At 40.2% G+C, this 24,791-nt stretch overlaps 1 protein-coding gene across 2 annotated transcripts in view; it reads left to right on the top strand.

Moving 5' to 3' along the window:
* Positions 1 to 1,962: 1,962 nt before the first annotated feature.
* EHHADH (enoyl-CoA hydratase and 3-hydroxyacyl CoA dehydrogenase) overlaps positions 1,963 to 24,791 on the top strand; it is a 49,141-nt gene continuing 26,312 nt past the window's right edge. The window contains exons 1-4 of one of the 2 annotated variants that reach the window (XM_041731679.1): positions 1,963 to 2,111; positions 7,935 to 8,038; positions 13,414 to 13,586; positions 16,804 to 16,915. In XM_041731679.1, coding sequence (XP_041587613.1) covers positions 2,038 to 2,111; positions 7,935 to 8,038; positions 13,414 to 13,586; positions 16,804 to 16,915 — 463 coding nt within the window. In that variant the 5' untranslated portion in view covers positions 1,963 to 2,037. Of the gene's footprint in view, positions 2,112 to 2,171; positions 2,269 to 7,934; positions 8,039 to 13,413; positions 13,587 to 16,803; positions 16,916 to 24,791 lie in introns of those variants that run through there. The other variant, XM_041731680.1, reaches the window with a different exon arrangement.

Genomic DNA, 24,791 nt, shown 5'->3' on the forward strand with positions numbered 1-24,791 from the left:
GACGAGGACCCCCGTCTTCCTTACAGATGAGGACTCCCATCCTCCTGGCGGGGACAAGGGACGTCTCCTCAAGACCCCCAGTCGACGGCCCACCAGCGCCTCCGCCTAAGCCAATGATGACCCAATACAGATTGGAATTCCTACAGGTAAAAGTACAGTTTAGAGCTCTCAGAGAAAAAGCGTGCAAAAGGTGGAAAAAGTTGAGTGCACTCACCACGCTTGAAACCCTCCAGTTGGGGTCCTGGGGGGTCTCTCAGATCCCGGAGGAGCCCCGAAATGTTGTGCCGAAGATTGTGAATCCGAGAAACCACTGAGGAGCCGATACCGATGCAAACACACAAAGGTTTATTTCCAAGCTCGAGCTTGGGTCCAAGTATACTCCGCACAGCAGAGCAGGGGCTTGGATCCCGAAGTCGGTTACAGCTGGGTTTTTTATGGGCTGGTCTAGGGGATTTTCAGAAGGGGTGGAGGAATTCTTTTTTTCCCAATATGGGGGAAAGGGTGGGGGAATTTCTCAAGATATGATATGGGATTCTCTGCTGAGGGCAATTCTGAGCTCTGTTGTCTTTCTGATAAGGGATTCCCTGCCGAGGACATTCTGCAGTTTTTCCTGTAAAGTTCAGGTCTTATTCCCAGGGGCCTAAGATAGCTGTACTTGTGCTAATGCTAAACTTGAGGTGGAATGGCCTTAATTTTTCTCAGCCTCCACACTGGGGGCTCAACTCATGGATGAATAAAGTATTAGAAATCACAATCCTTAGAAATGACAGAAGAAGAAAAGAGAGGGTTTTTTTTTTTCTATATGTCTATTTTTCTATCTATATAAAAGATGCCGGATGTTAACTAAACTTATTGTAGCAATCATTTCCCGATCTATGTGAGTCAAATCATTATGCTGTACAACTTTGACTTATATAATGATGTATGTCATTATGTATATATATACATATATAATGAGATATGATTATATCAACAAAATTTATATATATAACATATATATTGAGATATATCTCAACAGAAATTTTTTTAAAAGATTTATTTATTTATGATAGACAGAGAGAGAGAGAAAGAGAGAGAGAGGCAGAGACACAACACAGGAGGAGGGAGAAGCAGGCTCCATACCGGGACTTGATCCGGAGACTCCAGGATCGTGCCCTGGGCCAAAGGCAGGCGCTAAACCCCTGAGCCACCCAGGGATCCCCTATCTCAACAAAATTTATATATATATATAACATATATATAATGATATATGATTATATCTCAACAAAATTGGGGGAAATTTTTTTAAAATGAAAAAAGAAAGGGCAGACAAGACACCCATACATTTCACTAGGCTGCGCCGTTATAGTTAAGACATAAAACTACTGTTATGTTAAGTGGTTGGCACCACACCGACTTGGGTGAAATTCATCATGTGTGCAATGTTCCAAGCGTGTGTCAGGTCACCTTAATTGTCATGACTCCAGGTATCTATCCCTGTTAAGAAGGATCATAGGGATCCCTGGGTGGCGCAGCGGTTCGGTGCCTGCCTTTGGCCCAGGGCGCGATCCTGGAGACCCGGGATCGAATCCCACGTCGGGCTCCCGGTGCATGGAGCCTGCTTCTCTCTCTGCCTCTCTCTCTCTCTCTCTGTGACTATCATAAATAAATTTAAAAAGAAGAAGAAGAAGGATCATGAAGCTGAAAACCGATGACAGCTCCACCGACTTAGTGAAGCCAGGAGGCTCCCGGGAGGGCAGCCGCCCTGGGCCAGGGGGTTGCCCCCTAGGACTTGCACCACTGCCCGCGGGCCTCTCCGACCTGCGCGGTGACGCGAGCCCAGGCCGAGGCAGAGATCGCGAGCGTCCGCGGAGCGCGGGGCTGGGGTCCCGGGAGGAGGGGTGGGGGCGGCGGGGCCGGGTGTCGGCGGGCGGGCGCGGGGGCGGGCGCGGGGGCGGGGCCGGGCTCGCATTGGCCCAGCGGGCGCCCCTCCTCGGGCGGGCAGCCGCATCGCATGCCCAGCGAGGGAGGCGCCGGCGACCTCCGCGCGCGGGAGCCATGGCCGAGTACACGCGGCTGCGCAACTGCCTGGCGCTGATCCGCCTCCGAAACCCGCCGGTCAACGCCATCAGGTAACGGCTCGGGCGCCCCCAGCCCGGCCCGGCGCGCAGCCCTCCGGGTGTAGACGCCGGAAGCCACGGGCACGGATGGAACCGCGGCGCCTGCCAGGCTTCGTGCTTGGGCCGGCTTGGTTAGCGTTCGCTGCGAACTCTGCTGCGTGTTTGGCTGGTGAGGAAAGGCAGTGAGGCTCAGAGGCACACAGAGCCGGGACGTGGGGCAGCTGGGCTCGAACCCGGGCCTCGGCGCCGGCTGCGAGCTCCACCCGTGGGCTGGCGGGCAGCGCTGCCTTCTCGGGCGCGCTCGACTCCAAAGGCACAGAGCCAGCGGGACCTTGATCCCTTGATCCCTCCTCACTTCCCAGACTCGAGTCCGGGCCACCCTAATGTGTGGCCGAATGATCGAGAAATTCCCACTTGTAAATAAGTAAATGCCCCTCATTAATGCCCAGGCAGTGAGGACAGGCGAGCTGTGGCATGGTGCAGAAATGCAAAGTTCTTTCTCCCGGTCTGTTCTAGACTTGGAGGCGTTGGTGCTTCAGTGGAGGATACGTTGGTTTGGAGGAAGCCCGCTAAGTAGCATTTCCTGAAAAACGACTGTGCAGTTTATCTTTTTTATTTCACCGTGGAGCACCTTCCTTGTTAAACCGCACACGGATTTGTTCCGTGCACTTACAGCAGTGCTTTCCAGACTGGTTGTTTTTCCGGTTTTAATTTTTTTAAAAAAGATTTATTTATTTATTCATGAGAATAATAACACACACACGGAGAGAGAGAGAGGCAGAGACACAGGCAGAGGGAGAAGCAGGCCCCATGCAGGGAGCCCAACGCGGGACTCAGTCCTGGGTCTCCAGGATCACGCCCTGGCCCCAAGGCAGATGCTCAACCGCTGAGCCACCCAGGCGTCCCTAATTTTAAAAATGTTTAATTATATAGGTTTGGTTCTTGGCATGTCTTTGTAAAAAGGATAGTGATCATCAGCCTAGGGAAGAGCCACCCATCCTCAGAGAGTAGGATTAGCAGAAATTATAATTTACGAGGAATATATAAAACAGGGAAGAAAGACCTTTGATCAACATTTTTATCACATACCGCTGGAGCAAAAAAGAGACAGCAATGAGGAGACCTGCTAATTTTTATCTTAGTGTCATCAGATTTGATTTTATCATGAGTATTTTTTTTAATATTTTTTTTAATTTTTTTTTTTATTTATTTATGATAGTCACACACAGAGACAGAGAGAGAGGCAAAGACACAGGCAGAGGGAGAAGCAGGCCCCATGCACCGGGATCCCGACATGGCATTCGATCCCGGGTCTCCAGGATCGCACCCTGGGCCAAACGCAGGCGCCGAACCACTGCGCCATCCAGGGATCCCTATCATGAGTATTAATATAACAATTCATATTTTTAATATAAGCTATTGCACTTAATAATACCAAAAAAGTGCAAGAATAAAATCTTATAAGGATATGTCCACTTTCTTGCCAGTCTCAGAAAAAGAAAGCAAAATATCCATTGTTTTGGTTTTGATGAAGAAAAACATAATATCATTACATATCCCTTTTGGACTTGTCTCTATTTTAGTTAGAGATACTAGATATTAGGACTCTGCCTCAGCCTCTGCTCATAACTGGAAACCATTTCCGACATTAACTTGGTAAAAAAGGCTTCACAGTCTAATACTCATAACTAGAAATATTTTCTCATAGGAATTTTAAGCATTTCTCATATTTACCCCGCCCCACCCCCCATGCAACAGAAATGTTTGTATCTACCTCATATCATAACATTGTGGTGAAGTCTACCTCCACTAGAGATCATAAACTGGCATTGCACAGATGTTAGCTACCATCATGGCAAACCCATGCAGCAGGCCCTGCTGCCACCTGGGGTTTATTTCAGCTTCATCAAGTTTTCTCTACTTGGGAATGCTTTCCCATTCTTTCTTCTATCTTCTCAAGTCATATAAATACATTTTTAAAGATTGTGGGTTTTTTTTTAAGATTTTATTTTTTAAAAAGATTTTATTTATTTATTCATGAGAGACACACACACAGAGAGAGAGAGAGAGAGAGAGAGAGAGAGAGAGAGAGAGCAGAGACACAGGCAGAGGGAGAAGCAGGCTCCATGCAGGGAGCCCAACGTGGGCCTCGATCCCGGGTCTCCAGGATCACACCCTGGGCTGAAGGTGGCACTAAACTGCTGAGCCACCGGGGCTGCCCAAAGATTGCGTTTTTTATCATCTCTACACCCAATGTGAGTTTTGAACTTACGATCACAAGGTCAAGAGTCACTTGCTTTACTGACTGAGCCAGCCAGGCACCATTCTGAAGTTATATTTTACCTCATACATATCCCTCCATGTTCATCAAAATTAACAGGTTGCCTATTTTTTTCTTTCCTAAGATTTTATTTTTTTGTAAAGATTTTATTTATTTATCCATGAGAAACACACACACACAGAGAGAGAGAGAGAGAGAGAGAGAGAGAGAGAGGCAGAGACGCAGGCAGAGGGAGAAGCAGGCTCCATGCAGGGAGCCGGACATGGGACTGGATCCCAGGTCTCCAGGATCAGGCCTTGGGCCGAAGGCGACACTAAACTGCTGGGCCACTGGGGCTGCCCTTAAGATTTTTTTTAAATTTTATTTATTTATTCACGATAGACATAGAGAGAGAGAGGCAGAGACACAGGCAGAGAAAGAAGGAGAAGCAGGCCCCCTGCAGGGAGCCTGACGGGGACTCGATCCCAGGACTCCAGGATCACACCCTGGGCCGAAGGCAGGCACTAAACCACTGAGCCACCCAGGGATCCTCTGCCCTTAAGATTTTATTTTTAAATAATCTCCACCCACAATGTGGAGTTTCAGCTCCACAAGATTCGCATGTTCCACTGACTGAGCCAGCCAGGCACCCTCCTATCATTTTTTTCTTTAGACTTTTCTTTCCTTCCTCCTTCCTTCTTCCCTTTTTCCTTTCCTACTTCTACATAGGAAATTATCTTCCTAGCACAGTGATTCTTATTTGAATTTTTTTTTCTTTTGGCCCAAATAGTTTAAATCCTTTGCTAGTCCTGCAGCCAAGTTTCCTTACATTCGGATGAATGCCAACCTCTTTGTAAGGGTAGGACATGTCTGATTACGAAGCCTGTCTCTCAGAACAATGGCTTTCATGTTTGTGTGTGTGTGTGGTTTTTTTTTTTTTACTGTAATCCACACAGTAAGAAATCCTATGTCATACATAGCAACCTGATACATACACAAATACATAACTGAAAACAAAGTTTTGTAAAACAAAATTTATCCTCATGGGGCACCTGGATGGCTCAGTCTGTTAAGCATCCAACTCTTGATTTCAGCCCACGTCTTGATCTGCAGGGGACAGGTCGTGACTTCAAGCCCTGCACTGGGCTCTGCACTGGGTGTGAAGTTTACCAAAAACAAAGAAAAAACAAAAAAGACGAAAAACAAAAAAGACCCAAACCCTTATCCTTATGTGTTATGTAGTTTGTCATATTCTATTTTTCTCTTCTCTTCTACTTCTTTGACTTAAAAAAATGCTGATCACAAACAGCAAACATGATTTGGTGACCTTTGGTTTTAAAGAAAAACTGTCACAAGAAACACCACTTAAAATCAGAGCAGCTAAAGAGCTTTGGTTGGCACCCATGAAAATGTTACCTTTACTCTAGACTTGATTTCTCCATACGTGGACAATATTAAGAGGAGAAAATAATTTTACCGCTGCAACCTTATCATTGCTACAAGGCTGGTCCCTTTATTCAGCTTGGATCTAGTAAAGCTGTATTTACAGCTATTTTTATTTCTCTCTGTTTTTTGCAAAGGTAGCAAGACCCTAAGAAATAAAAGAGTTTGGTTGAAAATGGGAGAAGCCAGCCTCTTGTCCTCAATGGCACTGATTTTGGCACTACTTTTGCAGCCATCATTTACTCAGAGGAAATATTTGCCTTTTGGACTTCCAAGTATTCTGGTTGGGTCCAAATCACATTAACAGATCTGGTATCTTTCTTCCTTTTCCTTTTTTAATTTGTTTAAAGATTTATTTATTTATTTATTTATTTATTTATTTATTTATTTATTTTAGAGAGAGCAAGCAAGCACAAGGGGAGGGGCTGAGGAAGAGTATCTCTAGCAGACTCCCCACTGAGCACGGAGCCAACTGGGAGGAGGGGTTCCAGGTAGGGCTGGATGTATAGGGGAGTACTGTTGGGATAGGAGTCTCAATCCCATGATCCTGAGATCATGACCTGAGCCAAGATAAAGGGTTGGTGCTTAACAACTAGCCACCCAGCTGCTCCTCACAGATTTGGTTTTTAAGTAACCAGTCAAAACCAAGAGATTTTGTTTGATTTCATCTAGGTTAAATGGTGAAAAGTAACTAGTTGGGAGGGAGTTAATATATACACAAGTATCTCCTTTATTGCCTGAGGTTTTAACTCATAGTTGTTGATCCAAACATTCTGGCTTTTCCCAAAGTTTGTTTTTTGTTTTAAGATTTTTTTTTCACCCTGTACACTAAAACATTTTACCCAGAATGCTTAGAATTCCAATGCCAAACTGATTGGACTCTGGTTCTATCATTTTTCTTTGCTTAAATTCATCTTCACATTTCCTAGGTTCTCCTCCATCATAATCCATTGACACTTATTGATCCTTTAGTTCTTGGCAAATTCTCTTCTCTTGATCTTTGTGACTTTGGGCTCCCTTGGTACTGAATCACTCTGCTGAGCCTACCCACTTCTTCAACGAGGGTGTACCCAGAGGATTTACTCTCAGCTCTCTTTTCCTTTGACAGACTCATTCAATCTTGACTGTCTTCTGTAGATGACTCCTTCATCAACTGTAATGTAGCCGTCTATTACATGTCTTTTCTTTTCCAGACCTTGCCTTTGCCTCCTAAAATAGCATTAGGTTTGGTTGTCAGAGACAGAAAACTCAAAAGAGTAGTGGATGAAACAAGAAAAGGCTGGCTTCTTTCAGAGCAAGGTCTTAGAATGGTATGACTGCTCCACAATCATCAGGGACCCCGTCTGTATATCTCTTGCTCTGCCATACTCAATATGTGGCTTCCACCTCTTGGTCCATGATGGCTGCTCGTGATCCAGCCATCACATCCCCATTCCTGCCAGAAAAGGAAAAGAGAGAAGCATACCTAATACTTTAAGGATGCTTGCCAAAGTTGCTGCCATCCTATTGGCCAGAACTTAATGCCTTATGCTGGTTTTACTGCATAGCAGGCTGAAAAAATGCAGCCTTTACTTTGGGCAGTCACGTATCCAGCTAAAAACTAGATGCTTAATCCTTGGAAGAAAGTGGGGAGGATGGAATATTTGGGGTAATTTGAAGCCCCTGACACATCTCTTAGGTTGTTTCTTGTAGAGTATTTCAGTTTTCCTCTATTTTGCCAATATGACAAATCCAAAGTAAGTTCTTTTTGTGAATGTCCACATCACTTTCTTTGTACTTTTATTACAGCACTCATCTTACTGTGACATTTTGTTGTTTCCTAGGATGTTGTGTACTTTTACTGTACATAGAAGATGTACAGTAGTATTTTAAAATTGATGAATGTTGCTTGAGTGGCCACAGTTACAGCAAAGTCCAGGAAGATATGGCTTTTTAAAAGCTTATTCATTTACTTAGTCCTGTGCTTCACAGTTGACATTTATATTATCAGTTGATCAAATTAGTGAAAACTGAATAATAAGTAACTAGAGTTTTTATCCATTGTGTGTATGTTTCGTTTTTAGAAGAGGAAAAAACTCTGAGATGGTAGAAATTAAATTCTAATGCCTCGTGTAATTTTTTTTTCCTTTTAGTACAGCTGTACTCCGTGGAATAAAAGACGGATTGCAGAAAGCTACCACAGACCGTACAGTAAAAGCTATTGTGCTTTGCGGAGCAGATGGCAAATTCTCTGCAGGTAACCAGTCTCTAACCCTCTCCCACTGCCTCCGGAAACCAGTTACAGACTGAGACCAACACTGCATGAGCTGTCCTATGGGTAATGCCTTAGGGTGGGTAAAGGATATGGAAGAAGTGAGTGGGAGTGAGAAATATTGTTGAGAGACAAGAGTAACAAAGAGACCCAGAGAAGACTCTGACCTTACTCTGTTTTATATTGTATTGGGTCTTTGGAGGATGTTTAGTGCGTTAGAGTACACTAACGAACACTAGCAGGTATATATCAACAGCTGCATATACCTCCACCCTATGTGAGTTTGGGCAAATCCCTGTAATCTCCTGAAGCTCAATTTCTATACTTAGAAAGTAGATAGTAGGGTCACCTGGGTGGCTTAGTCAGTTAAGCATCTGCCTTTGGCTCAGGTCATGATCTCAGGGTCCTGGGATCGAGCCCCATGTCAGGCTTCCTGCTCAGTGAGGAATCTGCTTCTCCCTATGTCTCTGCTCCTTCGTCCTGTGTGCACTCTGTCTCTGCTCTCTCTCTGAAATAAGAATATAAAATCTTGAAAAAAAACAAACAAACCAGAAAATAGTAACATCTATCTTAACAGGTTTTTGTGAGATTTCTATGATATATATCTGAAAGTCCCTAGTACAGTGCCTACATCAGAAGATAGCCAATAAATATTATTTTTTTATTTCACACTGAGACTTGAAATGGAGTTCATTTTTCTTCTGACAGTCACCCATCTCAGTGACCATGGCAATCTTTATTGGGTTATTCCACGGAGATGCAAAAATATTGAAAACATATGACAAAAGAATCTGACATGGTGATCAGTGGTATTCATGACAACTTTTCTTCTTTTCCCAATTGAATATATTATGCCCTTTGACAAACATCACATGGATATGAGGACCTATGTGATCTTACTGTAGCCAAGGGAATTAAATGTATGTTAATTGAAACCTGAGAAGAAATAGATACTGGAATCATGACAATAAAGAAATATAAAAATGTTAATCACTATAGTGATTGCCATTTATCTTGCCTACTATGTGCCAGAACTGTGTAGGTTATTTATTTATTAATAATGAAAATAGTAGGGCAGCCCGGGTGGCTCGGCGGTTTAGCGCCTGCCTTCCGCCCAGGGCGTGATCCTGGAGACCCGGGATCGAGTCCCACATCGGGCTCCCTGTGTGGAGCCTGCTTCTCCCTCTGCCTGTGTCTCTGCCTCTCTCTCTCTCTCTTTCATGAATAAATAAATAAAATATTTTTAAAAAAGAAATAAAAAATCTTTAAAAAAATAATGAAAATAGTAATGTTTTTATACTTACTGTATTTAATCCTCAGTAAATCCTACCATCTCCATTTACAGATGAGAAGGATGAGCCTGAGAGAGATTTTAAAAATGTGGCAAACGTTAACTGGTTATTAAATGACTTACTTGTTGTTTGGAACTGGAGGTCAGGAGCCCAAGGGAATGACTTTGCAGCATGGAGAGAGGGATCCCAATTATGGAGAATTTGGTATTTTTTTGGTAAGAAAAGAGGTCAAAAAGAAAGAATATAGTTAGAATTCGGAAACAGAAAAAATGATTCTCCTAGAAAACCATTAGGAGTTGTTAGACTTAATAGATTTATATAGAACAATGCACCCAACAATTGAAAAATATATATTCTCAAATCTGGAACATTTACAAATATGACCAGATACTGGACCACAAAAACTTGTCTCAATAAATTTAGAATATGCCCTCTGACAACACTGCAATTGAACTAGAAATCAGTAACAAAAATATAACTAGAAATATTCCTAATGTTTTTAGAAATTAAATTCATTCCTTTATGATCTCTGAACCAAAGCAGAAATCATGATAGAATTTAGAAAATATTTTTAACTAAATGATAGTGAAAATGCAACGTATGTAACCTGAGGGATACCAGCTATAGCAAACTCAGCAGGAGATTTTTAACCTTAAAGATATTGATCAGAAAAGATAACAGACTGAAGTGAAACAAGCTAAACATCTGTACTAAGAAACTAACAAAACAAGCAATGAAATGGACCCAGTGAGGTAGAAGGAAAGGAATAAGGAGGAGGAGAAATTGATGAGATAGAAACAAATGATTCAAGATTGTGTCAAAAGTTAGTTCTTTGCAAGACTAGTAAAACTGACAAAACTTTTGAGAGCTTGATCAAGGAGAAAAAGGGAAGGCACAATGTATATAAGGAATGGTGAACAGGATAACACTGCAGATGCTGTAGCTGTTAAAAAAGATAATGAAAATATTATGGCTCACCAGTATGACTCAAGAGGAAATAGAAAACCATTAAAGAAATTGAATCAGTAATCCAAAGTCTCATAAAGTAAATTCCAGCCCCAGATGACTATTGGTAGGTTCTAACTAAAAAGTCAAGGAAAATATTATTTTAATTTTACAGAAATGTTTTAGTGAATAAAAAAAGAGGGGACATATGTTAGTTTCCTGGGGCTGCCATAACTAGTGACTTAAGCAAGGTCACTTAAAACAACAGAAATTTGTTCTCTCATAGTTTTGGAGAGTAGAAGTTCAAAATCAAGATATCTGCAAGGCCATTCTTACTCCAGAGGCTCTATGGAAGAATCTTTCCTTGCCTGGTGTTCCTTGGCTTGTTGCTCTATCACTCCTATCTCTCTCTGCCTCTCTTCCGATGGCGTTCTCCCCTGTGTCTAGATTTCCCTAAGCTTATATAGGCACACTCTAATCCAGTATTACTTCATTATTACTTAATTATATCTGCAAAGGCCTATTTCCAAACAAAGTAAGTTTCATCAGTTCAATCCAGTACACTTTACAATTCATTTTGTGAGGCTAGCATAACTATGATACCAACACCTATCAAAGCCAGTATGAAAAAGCAAAATTTGCGAATGAAATTTGCAATGAAAAGAAAAGCAAAATAAAAAGGCCAGTTTCATTCATAAACCTAGATATAAGAATCTTAATATATTATAAAATTGAAACTAACACTGTATAAAAAGTGGAAGACATCACTTTTTTTCCCCATAACTACTAGATTGGTTGAACATTATAAGATTAATGTATTTCATTCAATTAAAAGAGAAAAATCATTTGATTTTTTCAAGAAATGCAGAGAAAATATTTGATAACATTTGATATGCATGAAAATTAAAAATTCCTAGTAAACTAGGTATAGTAAGAAAATGTCTTCATCCATTTTGGAAAACCTTCAGCAAACATTAAATAAAATGGTAAATCAAAAGTTTTCCTTATGAGAAAGGAGCAAGACGAGGCTAGCTGCTATCACCATTTCTGTTTGACCTTGTGTTCCAGGCCCTGGCCAGCCCAGTAAGGCCAGAGAAACAAATCAAAGTATACTGATTGGAAAGGAAGAAATGAAACTTCATTATCCAGAAGATATAACAGTGTTTGTAGAAAAATCAAAATAATCTATTAGAAAATTATTAGAATTGATAAGAGAATTTAACATTTTTTCTGCATATTAAATCAATATCCAAATATTAATTGCATTTCTATATGCCAGAAATACGCAGTGAAAACATGAAATCACTGTACTCTTGTTTGTGCCTTGGTTTCTGTAAAATGGAATAAAAGTACTAACCTTACACCGCAAGTAGAAGAATGCAGTATACATTTAAGAATGTGGACTATTCGATTTGCCAACATAACACCTAGTGCTCATCCGTCCATTCCCCTCTCAGTGCCCGTCACCCAGTTACCCCACCCCCTACCCACCTCTTCCACTAACCCCAGAGTTAGGAGTCTCATGTTCTGTCAACCCTCTGATTCCCCCCCCCCCCATTTTCTCCCCTTAAAAAAAAAAAAAAAAAAGAATGTGGACTATGTAGTTAAGTTGCTGGAGTTCAAGTTCTTATTCTACCCATAATTAACTGCTCATGTGTTTGAACTACCACCTAACAGCACAAATCCTTAACTTCCTGACCTGTGAAATGAGGATCATTATACTACTTAACCTAGGTGTTAAGAAAATTAAATAAGAGAGCATCAGAAACTACTTAGCATGGTGCCTGGTATAAAGTATTTATCCAATACATGCTAACTGCTATTAGGACATGAAAATCATTTAAATCTAAAGTTACAGGACTGATAGGCCTACGATGCAGGTTGAAATAGATCTTGTTACTCTCTTTTTAAAAAATATTTGATTTATTTATTCATGAGAGACACACACACACACACACAGAGAGAGAGATAGGCAGAGACACAGGCAGAGGGATAAGCAGGCTCCATGCAGGGAGCCTGGTGTGGGACTTGGTTCCGGTACTTTGGGATCATGTCCTGAGCCAAAGGCAGACGCTCAACCACTGAGCCACCCAGGTGTCCATAGATCTTGTTTCTCTTAAACCAAAAAGGAATCTAAATAACTATAACAATAGATTAGAATGTGAATATGATAGATTGGTAAGAAAAAAACATAATGCTAGGTAAGGAGTGGGTAGGAACAAAAAGATGAATAGCCTGAATGTGAAATAATTGCTTTAACTTTTTAACGTATACCAAGCTTAATGTTTTTAAAGAGTAGATAATCAATAGGGAAAACGCTCAGTATTTATAATGTTATGTAAAAAGAGGAAAATATGAAAAATAATGTCAGAATGCTGTCAATATTGTTAAATATATATTATAGTAAACTTCTGCTTAATTCTCTGGTAAGTCATTTAAGATAGGTGTTGAGGGCAGCCCGAGTGGCTCAGTGGTTTAGCGCCTGCCTTAGGCCCAGCGTGTGATCCTGGAGACCCAGGATCAAGTCCCACGTCGGGCTCTCTGCAAGGGGCCTACCCGGCACTCCACCTCACAACCCTGAGATCATGACCTGAGCCGAAACTAAGAGTTGGATGCTCAACCGAATGAGCTACCCAGGGGCCCTTGACTTTTTAAATTTTTTTTAAAGGTAGAGTTGTTATCTGACACATGGGAAGACAGATTTTATTTTATTTTACTTAAGATTGTATTTATTCATGAGAGACACAGAGAGAGAGGCAGAGACACAGGCAGAGGGAGAAGCAGAAGGAGGAGCAGGCTCCATGCAGGGAGCCTGACATGGGACTCGATCCCAAGTCTCCAGGATCAGGCCCTGGGCTGAAGGCAGCACTAAACCACTGAACCACCCGGGCTGCCCTGGAAAGACAGATTTTAGAAGATTACAGGATTCCTGGTCAAGATTTGAGGATTTTCTCCCATGTTGTTCTACATTTTCTAGGTTGATTTTCCTTCACTGTGTCCAACTAAAGAATAAAATGTTTCATGGGTCCAAAGAGGTTCCTTGAGAGTTATCTGTTACATTATTGTTATCTTAACAAAGCCCAGATCTTTCTCAGCTCTCTTTTTCTTTTTCTATGTCCTTAGGTGCTGATATCCACAGCTTTGGTGAGCCCAGAAAGTCTGACTTTGTACTAGGACATATAGTAGATGAAATACAGAGAACTGAGAAGCCCGTGGTGGCAGCTATTCAAGGCCTGGCTTTAGGAGGGGGACTGGAGCTGGCGCTGGGCTGTCACTATAGGATTGCCCATGCAGAGGTAACAGCTCAAGCTCGATATGGGGCTTGGTGTGGGAGGCTTTTTTTAAGTCAAAATCTAAATGCTGTATAAGCCTCAGAGGTGAGCATTTTAAAAGACTAGTTCACTGGTTGACAACTCCTGTATTTTTAGTGCTGGTTTTTCAGCTGCCACATACCAGCACAGTAGCAGTAGTTGAAATATGACCATTCTGATGGGTAAATAGCTATTAGTCTGAGCCTGTGACTATTCCTTTGCTTCCCCTAACCCTAGTCTTTGGGTTTCCCCAAGATCCACCAACTAAAAGGGAACTCCTGGGCCAGTACAGGGCCCCCAGGACTCTGCTTCAGTGGTATGGTCCACATTTGGTTCATCTGAGCTGTGTTCATGAGATAAAAGGTTTACAGTATTTTGACTATCATTCCTGAATATGCTTACTTATTTAAATTTTTGTTTCCTATCTCAAAGGTTTCAGTTTTGTGGTCCCTCATAATTATCAGTACCCAGGAAGACAATTTCCTATTTGAAAATAGCACAAAACTGTAAATCTATTTGTTTCTAATAGATTGTAAATAGATTTAATTTGTCCTTTTAGATATGTAGATGAGGTCTGTGATACCAATCTTATAATGGTAACATTTTTGCAAGTAACATATTTTTCTACTTAAAAAAATAACATTGATCATTGTAATAGACTAGGAAATACAGGAAACTATAAAGATGTAAACTAAAATCACCAGATACTCACAGTTCATAAATAACCACTATTTGCATTCTATTTTGTTTTCTTCTGTTATTTTTCCTATTTAATATTTTGTCCTTACAGCTTTTTTTTCTTTGCTATCTTTTTAAAGTTTTATTTATTTATTTTAGAGAGAGAATGAGAATGTGCACACATGTGCCAAAGTGGGGGAAAGGCAGAAAGGAGAGAACCTTTAGGCAGACCCCCCACTGAGCTCAGAGCCCTGTTCAAGGCTCGATCTCACAACCTATGAGATCATGACCTGAGCTGAAACCAAGAATTGGACACTTAACTGATTGAGCCACTCAGGCTCCCCTAATTTGCCTTCACTTTCAAAGCTAGTTTTGCCAGGTATAGAATTATTGTTTGACAGGTTTTTTTCTTTCAGTGCTTTGCCTATGTCATCCCACTGCCTTTTGGCCTCCATGGTTTCTGATGAGAAATTTGCTGTTAATCTTATTTTAAATAGTCTTTAAAAATATTGTTTTAAATGGATGTATAGTTTTGTTATATATATATATATATGTTACATATATATATTATTTAACTATTTCCTTATGACATTTTAATTTTTATAAAAGCTTATGAATAAAGACATATATCTAAGTGCTTGTTTTTCTGTGTCCCTCTTACCATGCTTTCTGCATACTGAGTGCAGACCTAAGTTATGAACAATAATAGGTCGGTGGATGGGGATGATCAGTAGTGGAAAAAACCATGACTGACTGTTAGGAAAGCCTTGCAAGAGAGAGGCTCAAATATTTATTTTGAGCTTTGTGCAGGGGCAGTATCATAGCCAATGAAGTCTATCAAAAAATTTTTTGAAGCTATTGGCATCACAATATGGGTTAATGACAGTCTGGATTAAAACATTTTCCTCCTTCCATCCTGTACCTGGAAGATGACTTACAGAGTTTTAGCCACTTTTTTTTTTTTTAACATGGAGAGAGAGAGAGTGAGCATGCATGTGTCTGTGTTGGAGGGGTGGAGGAGGCAATGCAGAACGAGAGGGAAAGAGAATCCCAAGCAGGCTTCATCCCCAGCATGAGCCCGAAGCCAGGTTCGATCTCACAACCCTGAGACCATGACCTTAATTGAAATCAAGAGCTGGACACTTAGCCAACTGAGCCACTCAGGTGCCCTGAGCTTTAGCCACTTTGAAATAGCCAGGAGAGGCATGTAATAAAGGACTCAAGATCACTCTCTTGTCTGGACTGAGGCTGCTCCCTGATTCTTCTTCTGTAGTAGCTTTACTGAGATATAATTCAAGTACCATCTAATGCACTCATTCAAAGTGTATAATTGAATGGTATGTTAACATATTCACAGAGTTCTGTGACCATTACCACAGTTGATTTCAGAATATTTATTATCTCCAAAGAAAATTTGTACCCTTTAGGAGTAACCCACCATCTCCTGTCTCCCTCAGTCATAGGCAGCTCCTTATCTACTTTCTATCTCTATTGGTTTGCCCACTCTAGACATTTCAAATAAGTGGAATCATACAATATGTTGTCTTTTATGACTCGCTTCTATCACTTAGCATAATGTTTTCAAGGTTCACCCATGTTGTAGCATGCATCAGTACTTTGTTCCTTTCTGTGGCCTAATAGCACTCCCTTGTATGGATATACCACATTTTCTTTTCCACTCATCAATTGCAGACATTTGAATTGTTTCTACTTTTTTGGCTTTTGTGAACAATGATGCTATGAAAAATCATGTACTTTTTTTTTTTTGTGGGCATGTTTTCATTTCTCTTGGATATAGATCTAGGAGTGGAATTGCTGGATCTTATAGTGACTCTGTGTTTAACCTTTGAGGAACCACCAAATTGTTTTCCAAAGTGGTTGTACCATTCTATATTTCCACTATGAGGGTTTTGTCTTTTCTACATTTGTTACTGTCTGTCTTTTTATTATAGTCATCCTATTAGATGTGAAATAGTATCTTATGGTTTTTATTGGCATTTTCCTAATGGCTAATGATATTACACGTCTCTTCATGTGCTTATTGGCTATTTTGTAGCTCTTCTTTGGAGAAATGTCTATTCAGATCCTTTGCCTCTTTTTAATCAGATTGTCTTTTTACTATTAAGTTGAAAAAGTTCTTTGTGTATTACATATATGTGATTAGCAAATATTCTCTCCTATTCTGTGGGTTATCTTTTTAAATTTTTGGCTGCCTGGCTCTTTTATGGCTCCATAAAGCTGTTTTGGGAGAATATCATTTTGTTGGCCTAAACAGGTCGTAATGGAGTCAGAGAAAAAAATGCATAAGAAGCTAGAGATGTGTTTCAACGTGAAGACTTAGGGACAGCACAGCTCTGTTTATGCTGCTTACTAAAGTAGAGTGTGTACTAATTTGTCATGTAGAAACTTTTGCAGAATACTATGAAACAGTGTTTTTGAGGGTGTGGGAAATCCAAGGGAATGGTTGCCTTGACTCTTCATGTCATCTCATTCTTATGATCTTCCTGCCTTCAAACTTCGATAGGCTCAAATTGGCTTCCCAGAAGTCACACTAGGAATCCTTCCTGGTGCAAGAGGAACCCAGCTTCTCCCCAGACTCATTGGAGTTCCTGCTGCACTTGACTTAATTACTTCAGGTCAGTACAAACCCTGCCAACAACTGTCTAGAACAATGTGAGTAACTGAACTAGGAGGTAGAGAAATTCTAGATTGACCATTCTCCACTCATGTAATCTTAAAGAGGATACTTTAACTTCTCATCAATCAGTTTTGACAGTTTTCTCATCTGTCAAATGGAAAGAATATCTTACCTGAGAGCTTCTCAGACATTAATTATGAAGACCACATGTAAGTGCCTTCTAAATGAAAGTGTATTCAAAGCATCAATTATATGTAAGGTATTACTATAGTTCGAGTGTCCATGCATAAACATGGGTATCACATAGGGCACATTATATTCAGACTCAATTTAGAAATTGTAATATAGGGGATCCCTGGGTGGCGCAGCGGTTTGGTGCCTGCCTTTGGCCCAGGGCGCAATCCTGGAGACCCGGGATCGAATCCCACGTCAGGCTCCCAGTGCCTGGAGCCTGCTTCTCCCTCTGCCTATGTCTCTGCCTTGTCTCTGCCACTCTCTCTCTGTATGACTATCATAAATAAAAAAAAAAAAAAATAAAAAATAAAAAAAAAAAACAAATAGTATATTATAAAAAAAAAAAAAAAGAAATTGTAATATAAACAAGAATTAAAACCAGAATTTTCATAGAAAGTTTTCAAGTTTTAGTGTGGAAATAACTTAATTTTTCATTTCACAAAAATTAAGATTTTAGCTACAAATAGAAGTTGTTCTCTTTCACTAGAGAATGTGAACAATGCAACACTAGAAAACATTTAGAGACCCTGGATTTACCAAATCCCATAAGACTGATACAGAGATTTCCAGCTGCAGTAAGGTTGGAAGAAAGAGTCATGTTTTGATTGACAATATTTCTTCTTTCTTTATTTCTATGGGTCAGGAATTTGGGACCTCCTTAGTTGGATTCTAGCTCAGGGTTTGTCATAAAGTTGTAATCAAAACATTGACTGGAGCTGTAGTCATCTGAAAACTTGAATGGGGCTGAAGGATCTATTTCCAAGTTGGCTCCCTCACATGGATGGCTAGTTGGTGCTGACTGTTGGCAGGAGGCTTCATTTCTTCTCCACGTGGAGCTCCCCCTAGAGCTGCCTGAGTGTCTTCACAACATGAAGGCTGGCTTCCTTTGGAGCCAGTGATTCAGAGAGAGCAAGAGGAAAGCTGTGATGTCTTTTATGATCTAGCTTTGGAGTCATGTGCCATCTTTTCTGATTGATCATGTATGTACATAATATATACATATAATATACGTGTATACATATATACATGATATAATGTAACATACATGTATACATAATGTATATATGGATTTGTTATAGAGGTCTTCCCTATTCAACAGGGGAGGGGACCTGAACACCAAGAGGTGAAACTCACTGGGAATCACTTTAGGGGCTAACCACCACAACTGTATACTCACACATATGCCTACCTATTATGTAAGTCATATATATAGTAGGTCAGATGGAGATAAGTGCTAAGAGGAAACATAAAACAGAGAGCAGGAATATAAAATGTTAGGGATAGAGGGGTAATATTTTAATATAAAATGTTAGGGATCAAAGGGTTAAAGAGGCTTTCCTACAAAATGACATCTGGATTAAGACCTGAAAGAGGGGGCAGCCCCAGTGGCACAGCAGTTTAGTGCCGCCTGCAGCCCGCGGCATGATCCTGGAGACCCGGGATTGAGTCCCACGTTGGGCTCCTTGCATGGAGCCCACTTCTCCCTCTGCCTGTGTCTCTGCCTCTCTCTCTCTCTCTCTCTCTCTCTCTCAGTCTCTATGAATAAATAAATTTAAAAATCTTAAAAAAAAAAAGACCTGAAAGAGGTGAGGAGACTTATTATACCAATACCCGAAGGAAGATACTCCACATGGAGAAAGTAGCAAAGGCAAAGCCTGGAGGCAGCGGTATGCTTAGAAGTGTCAAAGAAAGGCAAGAAGGTCAATATAGCTGGAGTGAAGTAAGGGAAAGAGAAGTAAAGGATGAAGTCACATCATGTAGGGCTTTGAAGATTATAGAAAGAACTTTGACTTTCCTTATGAATGAAGTAGAAAGGCATTGGAGTGTTTTGAGCAGGGGAGTCACAGGCTCTCATTTATGTTTTTTAAAAGATCACTCTGGCTGTTGAAAATATATTAATTGGAGGTAAAGGCAGACATAGGAAGGCTGATTAGAAGCCTGCTATAATTGTCCAAGGGAGAGATGATGAGAGCTGGGACCTGAGTGGTAACAATGTAAATGGTGAGACATGGTCAAATTCTGCATATGTTCTGAAGGGAGAACCAGCAGGATTTTGTGATTGATCAAAAGTAAGATGTGTGAGAAAGAGGAAGTGAGTGATTTTGGTGGCCTGAGCAGCTGGAAGGATGGCGCCATTATTGAGATGAGGGTTGCTGCCGGCAGAACACATTGTAGGGAGGAATCCCAAGAGCTCACTGTGGGACACGTTGAAAGTTTGAGAAGCCTATTAGACATCCAAGTGGAGATGTCAAGTAGACATTTGGACAAACTGGCCTGGTTAGGAGAGACAGGCCTTCTGATATCCTCTCAGCCTTCATTTTCTCATAAGTAAAAATATCACATGGTTGCTTTAAGAAATAATGAAGTCACATGATTTGCTTCTGGTCTAGTACCTGCCACACAGGAGACATTTAATAAATGGTAACCATGGTAGGCAGAATAATGCCCCACCACCACCAAAGATGTCTATGTCCTAATCCCCAGAATCCCTGAATATATCACCTCACATTTAAAAGGGACTTTGTAGATGTGATTAAATTAAGAATCTTAAAATGGGAGATTATTCTGGATTTTTTAGGTGGGCCTGATACATCACAGGCATCCCTAGAAGAGGGAGGCAGGAGGTCAGAGAGGAGAGAAGATGGTACCCAGCTGGCTCTAAAGATAGAGAAAATGGCCACAAGCCAAGTAATACAGGCAGCCTCTAGAGTCAGGAAAAGACCATGAAATAGATTCTCCCTTAGAGTCCCCAGACAGTTTTGCTGACCTATTTTAGACTTCTGATATCCTAAACTAAGATATAAATGTGTGTTGTTTTAAGCTGCTACATTTGTGGGAGTTTGTAAAGGAAACTAATACAGTACCTACTAATAATGATGCTAATAAGACTGTTGCTGTTTGGTTTGGAAAAATTTTTTTCTAACAGAGTATGCTAAAAAAAATTGTTATTGAAAGTTGAAGATCCCCTACTGATGTTAATGTTGAAAAAACACCAGCTTTGTAGACACTGTGCCCATAGGAAGCTAATAAGTAAACAGATTTAGATTAAATTAATAAGTAAAGAGCTAACCTTTTCTGATCTTCTGGAAACCATTAGAGAGCTAATTCTGGAAAGTGGAGCACCATTGCTTTTCCACACTTCCTTTAAAATGGTACCTGGAAATAGCTGAATCTTTAGCAGTAACCACAAAAGATATGCTTGAGCACATTGCAATTCATTTCCTAATGTTCTCCATCCAATGACAAGAACTACAGTGCCCTTGCTCTTGCTTCTGCTTTTTTTTTTTTTTTTTTAAGGGCTTGTCCTCATTCACTGAACGGCATAGAAAGTGTCTGTTCTGTTCTTATCAAGCTTTGCTCTAGCCCATGAATTTCTTTATGGTCACTCTTAGGACAGGGATACTCAGGCTCTAGACTTTGAGGAGATACCTATTACCACCTAGAATAGTCGGGGAGAAGTTGTGACTAGCATCTTTATCATACCTGCCTTTCAGGTGGGTTAAGTCCAGGTAAGTTTTCTCTATATTTGAACAAGATGTTGAGGGCACATTTTAATAACCAAGGCTCCCAAGCAGCAATAACACCTATCAGCAAATATAATTCGGTAACCAAAACCAACAAACAAAAAAAACTTCATATTAAACCCAAAATCTATGAAAATATTCTGTGACATTAGAGGAGTGAAACATTAATGTCAAACAGATAAATAAAATCAAAATTTTAGAAAATAAGCTAAATTATAAAAGAAAATATTTTGTTAAATAAGAACACCCTGTCTAAAATAAAAACATTAGCCCAAATAACTTCTTTTTGAAGCAATTAAAAGAAGACACGGTCGAATGGACAACTCAATGAGTAACATGGAGGATAAATAGAGACACATTTTTGAAATTCAGGAGAATTTAACAAAAAAGATTCAGAAGGTATGTAATCAAGATCTCTGCTTTGTATTACAAGAGCTCCTAAAGCATGAAGCAAAAAGGTGAGAAGTGGTAACCAGGGGGAAAAACAGAAGAAACTCTTCAGATTATGAAATGGAACCAGAGATTGCATTTCAGCAAGCTCACCATTTTCTTGGAAAAACTGATGAAACATCAATTGCCTGCTGCATTTTGGTAAAATTTTTAAACTTCCAGGAAATGGATCCTGCAAGCTGCCAAAAGACAAAAGCAAAATAAAAGATTACTTACAAAATAACTAAAATCACTCCAGCCACAAATAAATGCTAAATATATGGAACATTCATATATGATCCTAGTACCCAGGGGTCCGAGGCAGGGATAGTGTATATCAGATCAGATGATACACGATCCTAGAATGCAAATGTTGTATACATTTATCATACATTAATATCCTTACATTATTATCATTTTAAAGACTGTATAGAATCCTAGAATGTAGGATCCCATTCTAAGATTCTGTAGTCTTTAAAATGATAAGCCTATCCTAAGAGTCTATACAATCTTTAAAATGGCAATCTAAATTAGAAGTTCTTAAAATGTGGTCCAGGGACTCCTAGGTATGCCCAAGACCACTGGGGGCAGTTCATGAAGTCAGAGGTACTTTCATAACAGTAGGACGTTACTTGCCTTTTCTATTCTCATTCTCTCACACATGTATAGTAGAACTTTCCAGAGTTGTTGTATGCCATGTGATGTCAGAACAGATTGAATGCAGAAGCAGATAGGAGAACCCAGCTGTCATCTATTAAGCCAGACATGAAAGAAGTTTGCAAAAATGTAAAACAATGTCACTTCTCACTAACTTTTAAATTTTTGAAAATATATGTTATTTTGCATAAAAATGTATGTTAACATTAACATTTAGTCTTGTTTTTTAAAAGTGATTTTTCAAAAAAGATTTTATTTATTTATTCATGAGAGACACACAGAAAGAGGCAGAGATCTAGACAGAGAGAGAAGCAGTGTTCCCACAGAGTGCCTGATGTAAGACTAGATCTCAGGATCCACTGAGCCACCCAGAAGCCCCTTTAAAAGTGATTTAATAAAGAAACATTCTTAAAGTTCTCACTTAATTTATAATACAGTAAATGTTGATAGAAATAATCCACATAAAGTTTTTTGGAGTCTTCCATTATCTTTAGGAGTGCAAAGGGGTCCAAAGATTGAAAAGTTTCAGAACTTCAGAAGTTGAAGTCTGTATTTTTTTTTGACACAGAAACCACTATGCAAAACTGTGTATACATGATCTAAATTAGAAAATAATATGACTCTGTGCATAAAAAATACTTCTTTTTTCTTTCTTTTCTTTTTTTTTTTTTAAGATTTTATTTATTTATTCATTAGAGACACAGAGAAGGAGAGAGAGAGAGAGGCAGAGACACAGGCAGAGGGAGAAGCAGGCTCCATATAGGGAGCCTGATGTGGGGCTCGATCCTGGGACTCCAGGATCATGCCCTGGGCCGAAGGCAGGCGCTAAATCACTGAGCTACCCAGGGCTCCCCCCCCCCTTTTTTTTTAAATGCTACAGGGATATAAATATTACAGAGTATGAAAGGATAGCTAGAAAAGTGGAAAGTATTACATTTCTTATCTTCAGTAAATTAAATTAGAAATTGTTTCAGGTTACAATGGGATGATAAGTATACTTTTAAGAATGTATAGTATGCTAAGTATGTAATGTAAAATTCATGAGGATGATTACAATTCAATATACTACAGAATTCAAAGCACATAAGACAGTTCATTCTGCAAAAGAGAAAATACAAAGGAAGCGAAGCAGATAAAATATAGGGGAAATTATAATAGTGTGAAATGAGTCTGTAAAGTCTAGTTTATAAAAATTGAAGCATGTGGGGGAATATTGAGGAATTTTGTGTCTGTTTTCATCACTAAGTCTGAAAGGCAAGCATATCTTGGGTGAAATCAGAAAGAAATCTGGCTTCTTTGACAAAAAGAAATGAAGTGAACAAAGGTTACCTTTTTCCAAAGAAGAGCTGCTGCTTATAGAAATATCACTATTTTTAACCTGATGAAGAGAAGAAGCACAAACAGTAAGAATATGATGGATTTTGATTTGCATAGAAAAGGTCACAGTGAATTAGAAGAAAACTAACATTAGAATCATACGCCTATCTTTTAAGTTGTCTGTACAATATTAGGGGGACTTTAAAATGACATCTGGAAAAGATTCTATGTAGAAAAAGATTTTCTAAAGGTTGGAAAAGAAGTCGTGAAGAACACTGGGAGAAAATCGAGATTACCCACTTTGGAGAAGAGATGTCTCAGTTTCAGTTACGAGGGTCTCTTTATAGTGGCTCTAGGCAGGGTTCTTATTAAAGTCCATTGAGCAGTGGTTGTTGTCTACACTGAGGGCAACAAGAGAAAAAAGCAAGTTTAAATCTGAGCCTGAAGATTTGGGTTGTATATACAGAGATGTGTCTTTAGGCCCTTGAAACAGAAACAGAATACCTAGAATCTCATGGACTCTGTAAGAATAGCATTGCTACATGTCCACTTGTGTGAAATCCAGGCTAGAAGCAATCATTACAGCTGAAGGAACTTTGAGTACATCCTCTGGGTAGCTCATGTTACCTACTCAGTTTCCCCCAAAGATCCTTTTCTTACTCGGGTTTCCATTTTCCATTTTGTCTGCATTCGGTGCCCTTGACCTACGCAGGCTGACTCATTCACTCCTTACCCAAGTGATTTTCTTTTAAGATTTTATTTATTTATTCATGAGAGACACAGAGAGAGGGGCAGAGACATAGGCAGAGGGAGAAGCAGGCTCTCTGCAAGGAGCCCAATGCAGGACTTGATCCTGGACCCTGGGATCAAGTCCTGAGCCGAAGGCAGATGCTCAATGACTGAGCCACCCAGGCATCCCCCCCAAGTGATCTGATACACAGGCAACTTGACCTCTGTAGCCACTCATCCATTTCTCACTGCCCTCCTCACCCCAGGAGGAAGTCTGGGAGCCTGTTTTCAAAGACACTTCTTGAAAACTGCCCAGATAGTGTTGTTGCAGAGTGGCCCCTGCCAGAAATCATTGAACTGTCTTTCTGATCAAGAAAACCCATTTTTAACTCTCTGAACCATTGCTAAGAACCAGGAGTGGAGGGGTTTGTCTCTAAGATGGCATCCACTAACACTGTACGAACAGCAAGGACTGTGGGAATGTTGCCACCAAGACTGATTTGATGATCACTTTCTGCAAGGCACGATGGTACTGGCAAGAAAGCAAGGAAGGTTTACTGTCTCCTTTCTTCTATACTCATATACCTTATCCCACTACTTCAGAATATTCAGATGAAATTACATATTTACACCCGGTGAAGAACCCAGGAGTGATGCTCATCAAACTTCTTAACACCCTAAATCTGCTATTCTATACTAGAGGCCGCCTGTGCCGCCACTGGACACTAGATGCTCCTGATACCACCACCATCAGACACTAGATGTCGCTAGCTGCTGCTTAGTGTCCTCACTCCAGACTAAAAACCCTCTATAGAGCATTTCTTTTGCCAAACGTGGGGTCATGGACCACACCCCGACCACGTGGATCTGAAGGAACAATTGTCTGATCACTTCTGCTTCCCTTTGATCTACTGTCATAAAAGGCAGGTCTCCAAAACTCACACAATAGCCACTCCACAAACTAAGGGAGGGGTTGAGATGCTG

Source organism: Vulpes lagopus, chromosome 17, assembly GCF_018345385.1.
Source record: "Vulpes lagopus strain Blue_001 chromosome 17, ASM1834538v1, whole genome shotgun sequence".
NCBI classification, from domain to species: domain Eukaryota; kingdom Metazoa; phylum Chordata; class Mammalia; order Carnivora; family Canidae; genus Vulpes; species Vulpes lagopus.